The sequence below is a fragment of the Pseudorasbora parva genome, chromosome 20 (assembly GCF_024679245.1).
Source record: "Pseudorasbora parva isolate DD20220531a chromosome 20, ASM2467924v1, whole genome shotgun sequence".
Taxonomy (NCBI): Eukaryota; Metazoa; Chordata; class Actinopteri; order Cypriniformes; family Gobionidae; genus Pseudorasbora; species Pseudorasbora parva.
The window spans coordinates 15,263,093-15,282,005 of record NC_090191.1 but is presented as its reverse complement, the minus strand read 5'-3'; the positions used below and the strand labels follow the sequence as shown (position 1 = coordinate 15,282,005).

Sequence of the window (18,913 nt, the reverse complement as noted above, 5' to 3'; positions counted from 1 at the left end):
AATCTTGAGTTACAGGCATCCCACTTTTAGTGTTTATTTCCTCAATATGCATAATATGCATTTATGAAACAACTTATTTTTTAATCCATGGCATAGTCTTTTTTCTTCATTTATGTAGTTCTTCCACAAGAAATAAACAAAAAAAAAATTGAATTAAATTTACCAGGGGGCCTCTGATTGAGTTGACATAGAATTACACATTTATGTTTGCCTGTAGAGTATAGCTCCAACCCCAATCAAAAATGCCTGAAACAGCTAATCAATGCATTTATAGGCATTGATTAGCTGTTTCAGGTGTGTTTGATTGGGGTTGGAGCTAAACTCTGCAGGACAGTGGCCCTCCAGGACCAAGATTGGGGACCCCTGTGTTAAACCCACCAATAGCTTGCCAGGTGGATAAGCCAGTCTGTGATTGGTTCCAGCAAAAGTGTGACAGAAGCAGGATAAATGATTGTACAGGTTTCCAACCTGAGCTGCAGGGTGAAATCTAATTGGCATAAAATCAGGCTGGATTAACCCAGTCTAGAACAATGTCTCTACAAGGAAAATTAGACGTGTCTTCCGCAGCCTCTCACTAAAAGACAATAGATGTAACAAACAGAATGGAGTATTGTAGCTGTTCCCATGATTATCTGGTATGGGCCATACTCACCGGCCACTTTATTAAGTATACCTTGGTAGCAGTACCGGGTTGAACCACTTTTTGCCTTCAAAACTGCCTTAATACATTCAACAAGAAGCTGGAAATATTCCTCAGAGATTTTGGTCCATACTGTTGCAGATTTGTTGCCTGCATATCCATGATACGAATCTCATATTCTACCACATCCCAAAGCTGCTCTATTGGTTTGAGATCTGGTGACTGTAGAGGCAATTTGAGTACAATTAAGAATTTTCATGTTCAAGAAATCAGTCTGAAATTAATTGAGCTTTGTAGCGATCAGAAGATGGGTGCTACCAATGCTAAACTGGTACCAAGGGGCCCAAAGTGGGCAAAAAAATGAACACCCATACCATCACACCACCAGCAACAGCCTGAATATTCATAAAAGGCAAGTTGGATCCATGCTCATGCTGTTTACGGCAAATTCTGACCCTGCAATCTTTGTCACAGTAGAAATCGAGACTCATTAGACCAGGCAACATTTTTTCAATCTTCTATTGTCCAATGTTCATGAGCCCATGCAAATTCTTGCCTACATTTCTTGTTCTTAGCTGTAGTGGCACTTTGTGGTGATCTGCTGCTGTTGCCCATCTGCTTCAAGGTTCGAAGTGATGTGTGTTCAGAGATGCTCTTCTGCAGACCTCGGTTGAAACAAGTGGTTAGTTACTGTTGCCTTTTTATGAGCTTGAACCAGTCTCCTCTTATATCAACAAGACATTTTCGACCACAGAACTGCTGCTCACTTGATATTTAATCCATTAGACGTTCAAAGTAAGCTAAATCATCTTTCTTCCCCATTCTGATGCTCAGTTTGAACTTTGTCTTGACTATGCCTAAATGTGGAGTTGCTGCCTCGTGATCAGTTTTAACAAGTCGTTGAATAGGTGTACCAAATAAAGTGAATGTATGAAGGTCATGTGAACAGTCTCACCCCAAATAAACAGAAAATCAGAAAAATTTACTTGGGCCACATTCATCTGCGGCGTGAGCGTAGCCTTAATTTCACACAGATACGTGTTTTCTGGTGCCATTTTAAATTGCAGAGCCTTTTAAAACTCTTTCCACACAAAGAACACGAATAGGGTCTCAAATCTGTGTGACTTTTCAGGTGTATTTTTAAGTGTAATGGCAAATTAAATTTTTTATTACACTGTTCACAATTAAATTTCTTTCCTCCATAGTGAGTTTGCAAATGACGCTTCGTGACTCTTTGATATGAGAAACTTTTCTCACGCTGAAGACATGTGAAAGGCCTCTTTCCAGTGTGAAGTTTCATGTGACTTTCAAGCTTTTCTTTAATTGTAAAACTCTTTCCACAGTGATGGCACATGAATGGCTTCTCTCCATTGTGAGTTATTACGTGATTCTTAAGACGCTTCATGTCTCTGAAACTACTCCCGCACCGATGACATATAAAACAGTTCACTTTGGAGTGAATCCTCATGTGCTGATTAAGGTTCTCTCTACATCTGAAACTTTTTCCACACTGAACACATGCGAACGGCTTCTCTCCAGTGTGAACTCTCATGTGGGTCTCAAGGGTCACTTTGCGTGTGAAACTCTTTCCACACTGACCACATACAAATGGCTTCTCTCCAGTGTGAATGTGCATGTGATATCTAAGGCCTAGTTCCCGTGTGAAGCTCTTTCCGCAGAGTCTGCAGGTATAAGGCTTCTCTCCGGTGTGAATTCTCATGTGCTTTTTAAGGTTTCCATTTTGAGTGAAACTCTTTCCACACTGTTTGCAGGTAAAAGAGCTCTCTCCAGTATGAATTCTCATGTGAACTTTAAGGTTTCCCTTTTCACTGAAACTCTTTCCACACTGTTGGCAGTTGAAAGAGCTTTCTCCAGTGTGAATTCTCATGTGGTTTGTAAGGTTTCCTTTTTGAGTGAAACTCTTTCCACATTGTTGACAGGAGTAAGGCTTCTCTCCAGTGTGAATTCTCATGTGAACATTAAGGTTTCCTTTTTCATTGAAGCTCTTTCCACAATGTTTGCAGGCGTAAGGCTTTTCTCCTGTGTGAACTCTCATGTGGACTTTAAGGTTTCCACGCTGATCAAAACTCTTTTCACACTGTTGGCAGGTGAAATACTTTTTATTTCCAGTCTTTTTAGCTCGATTTCGTGAGGTCTTTTTAATTTTTGTAGATTTTTTTCCAGATATGAAATCTTGTTTCTCATGTTTCTCCTCTTTCAGCACCATCCTGCCTAAGGTGAAAAAGACAAATACAAGTTGACACCAATTTAGTGGCACAAAGCACAAGACATCAAAATTTGACATCAAAAAAAACATTTAAAGAATCAAAACTGGTCTTTGCTGGTGGTGGTCAAACACAGTAATCCACACACACAATACAAAGTGAACTGCGAGCCCAGTATTGAAAACAAATCCAATCCAAATAAATGTAAAGAAACATTGTCTTATCCTTTTCCTATAATATAATATACATGAAATAAAAATAATAAGAATAATTGTCAGGACAGATAATAAAACAAGGTGATTGTGACTTTTTCCATATACATTTTGAAAATAGTCCTAGAGACATTTGAAAAGTTAGGATTACATGAACGAAGTAACACATTTATAAGGAAACAGCCAAGCGACCAAAATGACAAAAGTTATAATAGATAAATAAAATATAATAGTTAAAAGAAAGATAATTTTATAATAGAGTTATAATAGATTAATGCAATGTCTATATAAATATTTTAAAATAATTTATATTATTATTAATTTTTAGAAATTATTTATTGACCCTGGCTCAGAAAGGAACACTTGTAATAAAGTAGCAGTGGTTGGGACAGATTTGAAGTATTACCGCCACTTAAAAAGATGCAATCTAATCCTGTTTACATTAAATAAGCAGCTCCCAGCCAGGTTTAAGTTCACGAACCTGTTGCTAAGGCAGCAAGTTTGCATTTGACTAATTTTATTAATTTCGAGTAATACTTTTTTGTGCAAGTGAGATTTGTAAGTGCATGCTCACATTTAGTCTAGAGCTACAATAACCATCATGTTTGCACTTGTGATTTCTCTTAACATTATAGCCTGCGTGTGAGCGCGGCGCGCGGTCAGTGGTGAAGGCACATGGTATACATCGCGTCATATAAGGACGCACACTGAAAAGTAATCGGGTCAAGTCGTTTATATGATTACATTTTTCGTTTGATCGGTTCATGAAAAGGTTTATCTCACCCCTCTCAAACCGATTACAATTTCATCCGGTTTGGACATTTTTATTCTGATTGAGGTGTTTATATGGAGCATTTTCATTCGGGCTGAACTTTGAAGGGGGGGATTCTGAAATCCACTGCCGCTTCAATATACCTGTATATATTCATATCCTAATTAACTTCATAATCAAAACCTTAATTAATATTTATCTTCCTATATTACCTATATTATTATAATGATTCTTTCCAGTTATGATTTTGCTTTGTTTCTTGTTTTCTAAAGTGTGTATTTGGTCTCTGAGGAGTGACTGAGGGTCTGGCCTAGAGTTGTGTGATATGTCACTAAACACTGGCAACAAGGTCGTGTGTTTGGATTTTGGAGGTATCACACACCCCTAACATGTCAGGAGTGCAGCAACAGGGTTTGCTCACTTAGCCCGGCTTCCAGATATGAAATATGGATTTGTCTTTCATTTAATTTATTATGTTTTATTCCTTTTATATTTCCTTTTACTGAAACACTAAAAAGTCAAGATGAATATTGCCTGTACTATTGTGTGTCCCTCTCACTAAAGGAAAGCACATGTTATCAGTATGTTTTGGTAAGAACTGGTTAGAACTGGAGCTTAATCAGCTCCAACCTTGGAGAGACTGTGTATCTGTGTATGTGCGCAATATTCTGTGTTACAGATCAGAATGGTGTACAATGGGCACCCTAAGAAATGGGTGGACTTGTTGTTCTGGGCAAGCTGGCGCCTGCTCCAGATCTGGAAGGTCACTACAGGCCTAATTCTGGGTGAGAGCATCAACAAGTGACACGTCAGTGGAAACGTGCATCAGATTAACTGACATGAGTGGAAATTTACCATGACTGTGCATTGTCTCTGAGCCAATCAGAACCATCCACATTGCAGTAATGACATGGATAAGACCTTGAAAACGGTATAACTGTTGGGACAATTGTATGTACGATAGGGCGAGGCAACGAGACGGTGAGAGAGGGAGCGCGGCCTACGAACTCCTTGTGAGACTTGAAGCTGGCTTCTGCTTTTGAAACTGCAAACTATTCTTAAGTAAATTTTTATTTTATTTAATTGCAATCCTGACTCTGTCTTCATTTCTTCACTACTGGTCCTGGGTCATAAGCTGTTAACCCCTAACAACTTTTAAACCGATTACATTGCTTTGTGTAAAAGCACCTACTGTTTCTGCATTGGGTCAACTGCGGCAACTGTGTGTTGAGCTTCAGGATGCAACACTGAACATTTAGGTTTCATTTGGAGCAGTTTGCGCGTCAGCTGAGGCTATACAAGCAACTCTAAACACATGAACACGATGGAGTTTGCAGCTTTGCACATGGATCACCATCATTGCGATGTGTTTAATGATGTGTCTTTAACGAGACTTTATATGTACTTGATAATATCTTCGAAATACACCATTAAATGTTCTCAACGCTATGCGTAACAAAAATTAGAATAAGCTGTAATGTGCACGTGTGCGTGTGTGTGTGAGAGAGAGAAATGTGCAGCGCTGCATGCATTTCATTGATTTGGTCATTTAAATCGCATAATAACTACTAACTTAATAAAACAAGCTGTGTCAACCCTGGTTTAGATTATTTAAGACATGTAATTTCACCAAAGAAGATTTTAAAGCAGGTTTTAAAGCAACTTACTTCAGTGTAGCTAATATGCGATGATAGCATCGCGCTTACACTGAGGACTTGAATTTGTGACGATCGGCTGCGGGTGGATGGTTTGTTTTTAACAGTGGATTCGCTAGAGCTGATCCGCACATCTCTAGTGCGCCCATATCTCTACTCTTGTTCTTACATCAAGTTACCTTCCTTCCAATATTTTTTGCTTCTTACAAAAGCCACACAGCCTTCAGAAGACAGTTAAGGCTTATGTCATGCCTCAGCTGAAGCTTTAAAGTTAAGATGCACAACATAAATGCAATGTTTAGGCATTATTGTTATTTATATTACTATTATTTTGGTCTGTTGTTGTAGGTTTAGTTTTACACTGAACAATGTTTACCTTTTTAAAGTAATTTGAAATAGGCAATTGAATGCATTAAAATAGTTTAGATTCAGTTATTAATGTATACAATTTCAGCAATAAAACTTATTTTTTTCTAAAAAGAAAACAAATTAGAAGTTAATTTTAAGATACCCGTCTTATTTTCTTTTATATATTTAGTATTGCTCTTTAATAAAGGAAAAAGTAATTATCCGATTACTTGATTAATCGATGGAATACTCTGTAGAATACTCTATTACTAAAATAATCGATAGCTACAGCCCTTATTGTATGAACCCTGAGATGAATAATAACATAAAATAAAATAAAAAAACATTTGACTTTAATTCAATGTTCCTCCTGGATTATTAGTCCGAGCTGAGAAACGGTCAGATTTATCAACACGTACGCAAAATATTTTGTCAGACAGAATAACATTTCTATTAATTTCTGACTGAATTATGCTGATCTGAAGAGCTGTTTCACTAAAGAGTGATCTGAGTCTGTTTACATCCTGGTTCACGGCACTTATGATCTCAGAGCTTTCTCATTCGCTGTATAGCTGTCAATCATCTTAGTTGACTCGATGTGACAATACTCCTGTGCCATCTGGTGACGCTGTTCTGCACACTTCCTCATTCTCATCTCTCTGCTGCTTGGCAACTCCCGAAACACTGAGCTAATAAATGCACAAATACGATGGCATATGGTTTGTGTGTGTTTTGCATGTGATATGGAGTATTTTGAAATGTATAAAGAATGTGTCCAGTAACATACTAACCTGGTGTAGTGATTAACTTTACATAAAATGCTTAACAAAGCATTTTGACATCATTGAAAATCACTGAATCCCACAGTATGTCGCGATCGAACGTAAATACAAGCACTCGCTGGCTGTTTAAAGGGAGTTTGGAGTTAAAATGTAATTTTAATCTTTTATTTTGAGTACTGATTTATGTAGCTTGATGTTAACTATAGCTCTAACGCCTGGAGCTATATTTTATTTCACATTAAAACAATTTTTTACAACCTAGCTCTTGCAGGTTGTTGGCCTTGTTTGTTTTGTTGCTTCTATTGCTCTCCCCTTTTTGCAAGCGTCTGCTAAATGAGTAAATGTAAATAAGGTACCAACAGCATGCTTTTTTGTTGTTGTCTGGTTGCCAAAATACTTCAGATAGTAGGTTTTAATGTAAATTGGAATGCATTTGGGATTTATAGCCAATCCAGAATGCCTGAATAGGTTATTATCCTTGAATATAAATAAAATAATTACTATAAAATAGACATGTGCTGATATCAGTTTTTCATGTCGTGATTAATTGCTGAAGCTTTTATCACGGTATACGATATTATCACAATATTGAAATAAGTTGCAAAAAAAAGTGTTGTCATAGCATAACATCTTTAAGAACTATTTTTTGTAATAACAGAAATAAAAATGTTTAAATTCAATAATACAATGCACCAAAAATATATACAGCTCTGGAAAAAATTTAAATACCAATGTAAACATTTCGAAATCAATGTTAAGTGATCTCAATTTTTTCCAGAGCTGTAAAAGTACACTTTTCAAACAGATTAAAGTGCAAAAGAATTAGGCTATAAAGAACAATAGGTAACAAATTATAGTAAGGTCTCATTATTTAATGCATTAACTAAAAGATTGAGCAATAGCTACATTTGTTACAGAAAGTATAATGTTTTTGGTAATGTTAGTTAAGAACATAGTTATGTTAGTAATGATCATACAACTGATCATTGTTAGTTTTATCTTAGGTCCATTAAAAGTTATTTTTTATTTTAATGTTATTAAACAGTAACGAAGAAATTAACATTACTTAGAATAATAAATTCTTTATAAGTATTTTTCATTGTCAGTTTGGTAATAATGAATTAACATGTTAACTAATGAAGTCCTATGTTTTAAAGTTTTCCTGAACAATAACAAATAATCAAAAAAAATCTAAACATTAGGCCATGTTGTAGTCCAGATTAAAACATTAAAATGTTTAAGTTTGAAAATAAATAGCCTATTAAGTCTTTAAGTATTACGTATTTGGTGCTGTGATGAACAACACTAAGATTACAAAAAACAAAAACGCTGTTTTAAAAACTTCACTAGCAGTTGCTTTTATTTACAGGGTTATAGAGTTTTACAGGTCCATTTACAACCCTATAAATTATCCCTAGGATGTAATGCTCTGTTTTTGCCTTATTTGGAAGAGTCATGAATGTTAATGTTGAGCTCTGCTCTGATTGGCCTATTTCAGCAGCTCACTGCTTACAGCAGTTCAGTGAAGCGGCTCGTGAGAGACCGACTAAATGACCGACTAAATGAAACTAAGCAAAACATCTCAAAATTGAGATTGATCAAATGCAGCTTACTTGGTGTTTTCAGATCATCCTGAAATCTGCAGAATTTGCGAGAAAGAGCTCACATTCATGCGGTTGCCAAAATTCAGTAATTAAATCCACCAAACAGAGCTTTTCTGGGAAAAGAAACTTGTATGCACTCTACTTTTTACCTAAAGATGTCCAAGATGACGATCTGAAAACACCAATAAACAAGTAAGCTGCATTTTATCAATCCCCATTGACTATCGTTTTAACTTATATGGTGGAAAAGGTGACGTTTACTAGAAGGTTCGCGTGAACGATCTGTAACCAAAGTATCTACGGTTGTATTTTGTAATACAAAATAATATTAACCTTTGTCATTAGACACACTATTTAGTTTTGTATGGTACTTGGAGTATCCTATTGTTACTGTACTAGCATCTTGCGTCATCTAGACAATGCGGTCTCTCTAAGAAACTTTAGTAAGCCAGCTAGTCAATAAGTGGATAAATAACTTACTGCTTGCAGTAATATAGTTGCCACTTTCTTCAGCTTAAGACGCTGAGTGAAGCTTGCTTGAAATGGGCCGAACAAACGAACGATTTGTTGTAGTATCCGATTATAATAAACCTCAACCATGTGTCATGAGAGCCGTTTTTGCTATCTTCGAGTGTCTTGTTTACCATCAGTAGATTCGGCTTGTTTGGACAGATGCAAATGTTGGTGGCGTGCATATAAATGATCCTCAACACTTACGTCATGGTTGGTTTATATTGAGAAGCACTTTTTTTTCTGTTGAGTTTTTAATTTACGAGATTTACATAAGAAATAGGAGGCAATTATGTTTGAGTCTCACAGTATGTAATGTCCATGTACTGAACTCTTATTATTTCACCATGGCAAGGTTAATTCAATTTTTCATTCTAGGGCACCTTTAACATTAAAAGCACACTCTTTTTTTGACTAAAATAACAGTAAAGGGTAAAAAAAAAAAAAAAAAAATTAAAAGAAAAAAAGGAATCTGCAAAAATTAAAATGGAAGAAATGGAATTTGTGAAAAAATAAGGAAAATTAGGAAAAATTAGGAAAAAAATAAAACAGATTTTATAGGGCTCTATATATGTTGTTATACTAGAAGTCAATTAATATTTTTATACATTTAAAAATATATTTTTATTAGGGGTGACCCCTAATAGTTGAAGATTCGATGCATCGATATGCAGGACCGGATTCGACCACTGATCTCATGGTCGAATCTTCGCGGGTGTTATGAAACGAGGATTATACCATTTTGGCAATATGGGTGTGCTCAATATTAGTGTTATAAAGACGTGTCGCACCTTTAAAATTCGAACACATATACAACGACGGCGGCATTCGACGCTTGTCCGCGGCGATTAAATGTATATTTCCCTCAAATCCTGAATGTACATACTGATTTCACCCTGTGCTACAAGATACACTCATCGTGCAGCTCTTCTGTCAGAAGTCGATTCAAAATTGAGCTTGAGCGTATGCCTGGTGTGAGATAAAGTTACCTGAGACACGGCGCTGAGCTTCAGTCCGGTGTGCGACCCCCTTTAGGCATATAAACGCACTCAAAGTTTTCTTTTCCTCTCTAGGCAGGTATTTTTTAGGTTTATTTATCAAAATGTTCTTTTATATATTTGTGTGATGTTCTGTGTTTCGATTGCGGCTTTTAAATGTTATGAGAGAACGGTTAATTTACGAATGTGTAGTGTAGCCTAGTTTTGATCACTTTGTTAAAAGTGGTGGCTGTGTGCCGTGTGTAAAGTAAAATGAAAATAGTCTTAGGCTCCTGCTGACTAGTGTCCTGCCCTTCCCAACCCGTTTATACCGTTTTGTTTTTTTTCCGGTCTATGGTTTACACACACACAGATGATTCGACTATCGGTCGACCATAGAGAGATTCGAAAATTCTGATTCGAATGTGTAAATCCTTAGTCGGGGACACCCCTAATTTTTAATAATAATAATAATTTAATAATATTTTTGTTTTAATGTTTAAGCCTAAATAGTCATATCTAAAACAGTCTGAGTAATTCTGAGTCTTGAATTTATTTTAAACTCGTAAGTGTTGGCTTTCTAGATAGATGTTACTCATGTGTCTACTCAAAGACTTGCGAGCACCAGCCCTTTAATTTGGGGTATGTCAAAACGCCTCATTTGCCAAAATGGGGGGTGATAGGCAATGGGTTAATACAAATTTTAACGTGTAATTTAAAAAAGTTATATAATTACTAGGGCCGGGACTTTAACGCGTTAATTAAGATTAATTACGCAAAAAAATAAATAACAATTTTAACCGCACTTATTTTTGCACCGCGGAACGTTTTTCAACGAGTTTCGACGGACCGATTATACTGGAACACCAACTAGCGTTCACGAGTCACGGCAACAACAAACCATAGTGAACATGAATGAAGAAGCTGATGAGACCACTTTGCTTGGCCCCGTGGATGGGAAATTTTGTTTTAAAAAGCTAAAGGATGGAAGCGTCGACAAGAGCATGGTTGTGTGCAAGCTATACAACAAGGAATTTGCGTATCACCGCAGCACATCGAGCCTCAAATATCACGAATATGCTTTTGCTACACTTAATGGCAAACATTGCACTGGACTGCTGAACTGAAATAAATAAACAATATTTTGTTGATTAAGCTTAAGTATTCAGTCATTATTCAATGGTATATTAAAAATCCATGTGAAAAATTACTTCGCACTGTTCTCAGGTCAAATATTTATATGCAATTAAAATGTGATTCATTTAGATTAACTAATTACAAAGCCTCTAATTAATTAGATTCATTTTTAATTTAATTTAATTTTTAATCAGGTTCGGGCCCTACGAATTACACAACTAATTAAATACAAAAATATATTTACATAAATGTAAGATTTAAAGTTGATAACCTAATTAATTTATAATTTAAAAAGATAAAGAATCGTTATTGAATCAGGATTGTGAGGTACCTAAAGATCCCCCTAATGTCAGTATAAAAAAAGAAATCCTGTATAGAAAAAAACAAAAGATGCATCAAGATGTATCAATCCATTTTATCATCGCAGCCCTCGATGAAAGAATACCTAGAATTGTAATTGAATCCTGAGGTGCCTAGAGCTTCCCACTCCTACTGCCCAAGAGACAGCCCACTTTACAATGAAATAAAACTGCTTTAAGCTAGGCATACACTGTGCGATTTCTATGAGAGTAGATCGCATGCAATGTAAAGCCAAAGCTCACGATTGATGTGCTCACCCTGTGCGGTCCGACCGTCGAGCGCATCTTGACTGCTCACACTATACGGGTGAAAAATGCACAATAAAACCCCCGTGGCGACGATAGACCATGCTGTATTATAGAGAGGTAAATGCATCATCAAGAGTATTTTTAGAATTTATGTATAAAATTATTAGTATTATTATTAGAGTAGGCCTACTTTTATTATTAAATTGATATTACATTGCCCCCTCCCCCAACAATAATGCATAATCGACACACTGCATAATAAAATAATAGATAGATTACTCCTCACTACTTAAAAACATTTAGCCCGATTAAACAAGGAATTATAGGTCTAATTATGATTATAATGTCACAACACTGCAATAATAATGTCCGTCTCAATGAAAAGTAAGAGCAGATTTATCTAAAAACAACTTGTTTAACACAAAATGGGCCTACTTCTCTTCTATTTTTTTTCTCACAATATGGACTTAAATAGAAATATTAAGAAAATAAATAAGAAAGAAAATAAGGCAATAGGCTACGTTATCAGTATGTTGAATTACATTTATCTCTCGTTGTCTGAGAATATGCGCCGAAAGCTTGTCAGATTTTACTTTCACTTTCTGTAGTGAATAATTGACTGGGTTTGAGACTGCGTTTAAACTGCGCATTGCGTGATATCCACTGACTCGCGTTCATGAAGAAAAAGAACACATTGCAACATGACATTGTGTCAAGATGGAGAAGGTTAAATATTAATTAATATTAAAAAAAATAAAAATAAAAATAAAATGTGAAAGTAAAAAAAAGGAGCCTAAATTAATGATCAACTAGCTAAATGAATAAGATGCACTGGATATATACAACACAAACTGGAGGCACAACAGTTTACTTAATTTCTGCTATTTGATAGCTGCCTACATAATTAAAGATCTCCCTCTTTTCGTTTTCTACCTTAATGCTTTAAAAAATTAAATGGTTGAACTTCTGCTTTGGCGCAGGGAGGGGAAATAGGGCAATCAGTTCGTGGCTTTGCTTCAACTGTGCGATAACCTCACGAGGGGCGAGCAGAATTTCTGACACGCCAGAAATTCATCCGACCATCCGATTCCCGATCGTGAGAGGTTTGTCGCCTCTCGTTTCCCCCTGTACACTGCACGAACACCTCGCGACAAACGACGCACGATAAACCTGAAAATCGGCCCAACCCAAAAAAAAGAGTCGCACGAGTGAGAATTCGGCTCGAAATCGGACGAAAAACGCACATAGTATGCCCGGCTTTAAATAGGACACTCATAGAACATTATTTTTAAAAAATTCATTAATTTCACATCATTTTAAACGACTGAGTTCAGCGATGAAAATTAAACTAACCTATTTGTTCCTCAGTATCTTCTTGTTTCACACTGAATACTTCCTCAATCTTCATTTCTTCACTTTCCTCTTTAATCAACGCCATCTTGTGCCACGTGACACTCAGTCGCTTCACCAGGAGATTTTCTGCGTGTTTGGACACTCTGTCCTGTTTAAGTAAAGAATAATAATCAATAGTCAGGTAAGGGAGTCAGTCAGAGTAACAGTTTAAGGTTGGGTAGGCAAAAAATAACACTTTATAAACACTTTGTTTTTTCTGTTTGATAGTCTTCCCATCCTGATAGCAGTCAATTATAAAAGTGGTCAAAATATGAAAACGCGTACGTAAATGTTTTGCTGAAGTCTCACGACCAAAAAATGCTTTTATCATTGCATTAGGTTCAAATTATTGTAATGTTATGTGCTTTGAGACATGAAGTAATTTAACACCATATCTCACATTGATTTGCAGATGCTGCTGTGTGCATTCATGTGTTTTGGAGAAGGTGTGGTTTTTGAGACGCTCTGAAGGAAGGGTGGGTTTTCAAATGCTTTCAAAGTTAGCTGCTATTGCTAACCTCTCTAAAATAGCCTACCCTACCTCTAATGGCCTTAAATTATTTGATTATCCAAAAACACTCAAAACTTAACACTAGAACACAAATTATACAAATATTCATATTAAAACGTATTTTACTGATTTGCAGTTACTATTTTATAATAAAGATTACACTTAAACATTTGATATTGTTTGTAAAAGTTATCATTACATGTTCTTGTTGAATTTACACCGTTTTGACCAGCAGGCACGATTTGAGAGCTTTGTGATTCATTTTGCGATCTATTAGTGGAGTAAGGATTTTGAATGGCTCCATTTCTCCAATTACTACTTGCCAGTACCCGAAATAGGCCTTTAACAAGGTCTGTATGAGGTCACATCAGGCACCGATAGTAGCGTGTTCTGCCTGGATTAGTCATCAACGGACGATTGCTAATTTTGGCAAGAAAAGTAAAGGAAGTGGTTGTACGATTGTGGCCAAAACTGGTACTGCAATCACTATCCCCTCTCCCCTGACTCGAGGTTGCCAGATAGGCTGCAGGATCCAGCAGGAACGTTTATAGCTGCAGCTGTGGTTACTGGAGCAGAGCTGGCAACCCGAATGGCGAAACACTAAGCTCGATAGGTGGAGGGAGCTTCAGGCCAAAGAAGCCAGATTTCAGTAATTAAATCCACCAAACAGAGCTTTTCTGTGAAAAGAAACCCGTATACACTCCGGTTTTTACCTAAACACAACATGTCAACATTAACATCAGTTGAGGGCTGCAACAACAACTTTTAAATGACAATATCCAGGCCGAAATACTATTGTCAGTGATATAAGTATTTGAAATGAACATGATTTCCTAATGTCTAGTAAAATCAGGGCCATTTTATGATGAATTAAAATACATTTCTTACGTATACAGTTCTTTTAAACTAACTTTGTTGAACCTGACAGAAAGCATCACTATTTCATCATTTTATTTAGCCTCTATCGATACCCTATCACTTTTGTAATTTTAATATGCAACATTATGTGAGCAGAGGCGATTGTTAGAGTTGGAGGTGTTGTCAAATTCAATTATGATTTGATTGATTAAGTTTCAATTTTGTCTCAAATATAATGCTATCCAGTTATTGCACACAAATCCTGAGGATATGACATTTAAGAGAATGAAACCAGTTATTTGTGAATAAACAACTTTGAGCTGGAAATATCAACTTATTTGAACAACTTTAATTTGTTCTTAATATTTGATGATTGTAACAAAGTCCATAAAAGCAATGGGAATATTATAATGATTTAATTGTCTCTTTACTCTTAATTAATATTGTATTATGGGATGTATAACCTTTTTTTTAAATGTTCTTTAATATGATTAGTCTGTTAGTTTTATGTATTTATTTAATAAAAAGGTAATCAGACTCTGAAGTATCGAGCATGTACAGTAGGTGCCAGAATAACATGTGGTGACCAAATGACCATTTTCTGGTTTTGTTGTACCGATTAATGATTGTAAACTGTGGTTTGCGTGTTCAGATCAGGGATGCAAAACATAGTTTTATAGAGCAATTACAAATTTTAGACATCTATATTTTCATACCAATAATTTATACACTTTTTTACCATATCACAAAAAATGTTTACTGCTGTAAGTTAACTGTAAAAGTTTTACTGGATCCATTAAGGATTATCTTTGTATCTTTTTGTTGCTATAAAAATATAGAAAGCAGACCGACTGCTATTGCCTCACTATTTAGTTTGTCTCTGCTGATTTTCTCCCGTTTATTTCAAAGATGGTCAATTATAAAGCACTATTTTGCTGCTATATTATTTCAAAGTGCTCGAGCTGTGTTGTGATCAAGAGGCGCAAAAGAAAAGGGAAAAATCTAGCGTCAAGACAGAAAATGCCCTTTTCACAACGAAAAACTTTGTTGACATTTTAAATATATTAAATGATATCACATTAACAGGGCTCTCAAGTCTCACGCATTGGGCGTGAGACACACGCATTTCAACCCGTTCACACGCTCACACGCCACACCTTGTATTTCTCACGCAGAGAAATCGCCAGGGTAACACACACTAGGTTGCGCGCTATTAGAGGAATCAAGCGAGTTCCCCACAGAGGTCTGACGGCCCTGCCACGCACCAGTTAATCTAATATAAAATATATAGAGACCGAACAGCCAATCATAAAATAGATTTGCTGTATCTGGGTAAGATATAGATATTCCCTCCACCCAATAACGTTTACGTTCTGATTCCAACGTCACATTCTGTGATTCACGCCACAGCCTCGCTCATTGAATCAAATGCTCGCTGAAGTACCGTTAGTTGGCAACTACAAACCCCGATGACAGACGCAGAGACACAAAGATAACGGTGTCAAGTTAAGTTTCTGACAGCACTTTGTTTTCTGTTCTTAATCCCTCAACAAAACTTAAAGAAAGCCTTGTCTCAATCATGATTTGCATGAAATGCATTTTGCTGTATGTTATTGCGCTCTCACTCAGTGAACATCTGTGCTCACCTGCACTCGTGAATGCGGTGATGGACAGCTGTCCTCATTCCACTGGTGTTTGGATGTGATTTTTTTTAAAACTCACTTTCATTAATTAATTTATTAAAAGTAACTCCATTTTGTAAGATCATTTTCATTTAAGTAATTCCAAACATCACGAGGCAGACGACATTAGTGATCAAATACAGTCGAGTTATTAACCCGCTCCACAGCACCACCCAGTGGATTTAGTTATAACTGCGAGATTTAGAGGGATTTATAATGGATTCACTGCATTTAGGCCTGCGAAGCAATATCGAAAAATAAAAATAATATTGAAATTTTACTAACATTAATTACAGATCGAATATATTCGTGCTCACCCCTATTTATGGAAGCTGAAGTGTAGCGATATAAAATTTTCAATGCAATATGTAAAATGGCAATGCATTTCAAAATTTACATTTACATTTTCCATACCATGTGTGCAACATTTGGAGCAAAATAATAATTCAAATTGAATAATATAATTTACATTTGCTATTTCCTACACTAGTTTTAACATAAATTGTATATTGTAGGCTAATACTTTATATAAGTTGCAAAATTAAAATTAAAATGTATTACAGAAATAATTAGATGTGTTTAACATGTTCAAGCAATTCCAAAAATTATGCCACGTCACCGCACTAGCCATTATTTTTAATGGAAAGGAGACATAGGTGTTATTCAAGCATTAATTAAATTTTTCATGGTGGCAAAAAAAATTTTTTTTACATTTTGTTATTTTAACTGAATTCAGAAATGCTTTTGAAATTAAAAACTTTGCTTTTAATAAACAAAATACATATTTGAAATAAAGACTGTTTGGAGTTGGGTGCTCCGTTCCCTGAATCCACAGCCTTTGTTGTTATTTTGAGTGTGTACACAAATAAAAGTAGACAGTTTATAATTATGTCTTGTACTTAGCCTATCTGTATGGCAAAAAAATGATGGTGTATTGGTGTGGGAGTTGTTTCCGCTGTCATAAAGAGAGGAAAAAATACAACCATACTGATATAGCAAACAATAATCATAGGCAGCTTGTCTAAGATTATTTGAGAGTAAAATAATCTCTGTTGTAAACCACAGCTCACTTCAGCGCGACCGTGCTCATGTTAAGGTGCCACCATCCTCTGGGCTGAAGGCCTCAAAAACCTGCTACCAACACCAATAAACAACACTAACCATTCTCTCTCTCTCTCTCTCTCTCTCTCTCTCTCTCTCTCTCTCTCTCTCTCTCTCTCTCTCTCTCTCACTAATTAAATACATGTTTATTTTATTTGTACGAATTTGTCATTTTTCATATCAGACCCCCGTACCCAGCCAAACCCACGGCCGAAATCTCACTCTGAACTCAGTTCAAAACTTGAGAGCCCTGCATTAAGGACGTCTCCAGTTATTGAGAAAATGCCACGCATCTTTTTTTGTTACACACAACAAAATAACGCTAATAAATGTTAGATGCAGCATTACAATGTTACTTTAAATAATTATCCATTCATTTGACATCGGTTTAAAAACTATATAATTCTATGAACAGTTTGTATCAATGTAAACACTTTAAATGCTTAAAACAAACCTTTCCTCAGCCGAAGCACATCTGACACAGGAGCGCTGCGCAGGCTTATGACGTTTTCTTCTGCTGTGGATTTAATGGCGAGTTGCAAACCGACTAAAAGCTGCAGAGCGCCACATAATGTGCTGGAGTGTGACAAAGAGGAAGATTTTCTGTTTCAAACCATTGTTTCTTGACCTGTGAATTTTACAAAGAAATAGCAGACAGTAGCAGATTTTTTATAAAAGACATAAAATATTTACAATTGGCTCTGTGTTTTAATGAGTTCTATTTAGTATCAGGGTTATCTCTAAATATTAAAAATGTGATTTTTTTTTTGCATTACAAGAAAGATCTTTCTGTAGATGAGTGACGGATCTGCATCCCGGACTTGATAGCAGGAACACGCAGGCCACCATGACCCTCACACTCTGACATCTCAATTCGCTTTAATATTTATTTTTATTAGTAACGTAAGGCTAATAAATACCTCTCTGAGACCTGACGACACACCCACTGTTTCTATCTCTGTTCAATAATCTGCATAGTTTAATTGTAGGCGCACTTTATTTTATTTAAACCTCCTCACATATAAGTTTAAAATTAATCCATAATTGAGAGTTAAATCTGAGTTTAAAGTTATGTAGCAACAGGATTAAAGTTAGTCTATTTTAAATAGAAATTAAATCCAGGATCAAAATGATGGCTTAAATGTAAACCTGCTTATTTTTAAACAAGGTTTAAAATTTGGTGCAACAGAATTATAAAATAAACCTTGATTTAATCTAGATTTAAGATTAATCCTTGTTGGTGCAACCCAACCTTGGAGTTTGATGTTGATAAATGTCAGCAAAAAAAAAAAAAAAAATCTAAAAGGTTACGGGTATTTGTTTTTTCATTGTATTGAAAAAAAAAAAAAGTCATATCATGGTTGTGTAAATCTGTACATTGGGGACAATTGAAACATAAACCAGACACTTAATGGAGGTCTTGGCTATCTATTTCTGATGAGTTTTATCCATCCTGGAGATTACTGTACAAACCTACTATTTCTAAGAGATGTGGGGACCTTCATTGGAGGTTACTGCATTGCATTGTTGCCTCAAAAGCTTTCATTTCAAAGCTTAATTGGTTTTACCAATATGACCTTTTTGTAATGCACTTGACACTGTTTTTCATATGCTTAGTGAGTGTTTCAGACTCTGCTCATTGTTTAAATTATTGAAGAAGATTATTGTAAAACTGGGTTTCTCATATGCAAATAGTTTATTTATATTGGGTTTCCGATATAAGAGGTCTTGGCAACAGTGTACATTTGCCAATTTTTTAATAGGGCAAGCTAATCTAGCAATGTTTAAGAAATATCAGTGTAAATATGCTGGTGAGGATGTAAATATGGTGACCATATTTAAGTCTCTAGTGAAGTCAAGAGTGGTCATTGAATATACTTATTATCGGCATACTAACAA

The 18,913-nt window shown here is 35.7% G+C and overlaps 1 protein-coding gene across 2 annotated transcripts; it reads right to left on the bottom strand.

Moving 5' to 3' along the window:
- Window positions 1–308: 308 nt before the first annotated feature.
- Window positions 309–17,547, bottom strand: LOC137049485 (gastrula zinc finger protein XlCGF57.1-like). 2 transcript variants are annotated; one of them, XM_067428007.1, is made up of 3 exons: window positions 17,469–17,547; window positions 12,824–12,971; window positions 309–2,872 (listed from the first exon to the last, which is right to left on the bottom strand). In XM_067428007.1, exons 2-3 carry the CDS (start codon window positions 12,906–12,908, stop codon window positions 1,638–1,640), a joined length of 1,320 nt encoding a protein of 439 aa, XP_067284108.1. In that variant the 5' UTR covers window positions 12,909–12,971; window positions 17,469–17,547; the 3' UTR covers window positions 309–1,637. The 2 variants fall into 2 exon arrangements, with proteins under 2 accessions (XP_067284108.1, XP_067284109.1); XM_067428008.1 differs by lacking the exon at window positions 12,824–12,971 and having other exon boundaries at window positions 17,469–17,521.
- Window positions 17,548–18,913: the final 1,366 nt, after the last annotated feature.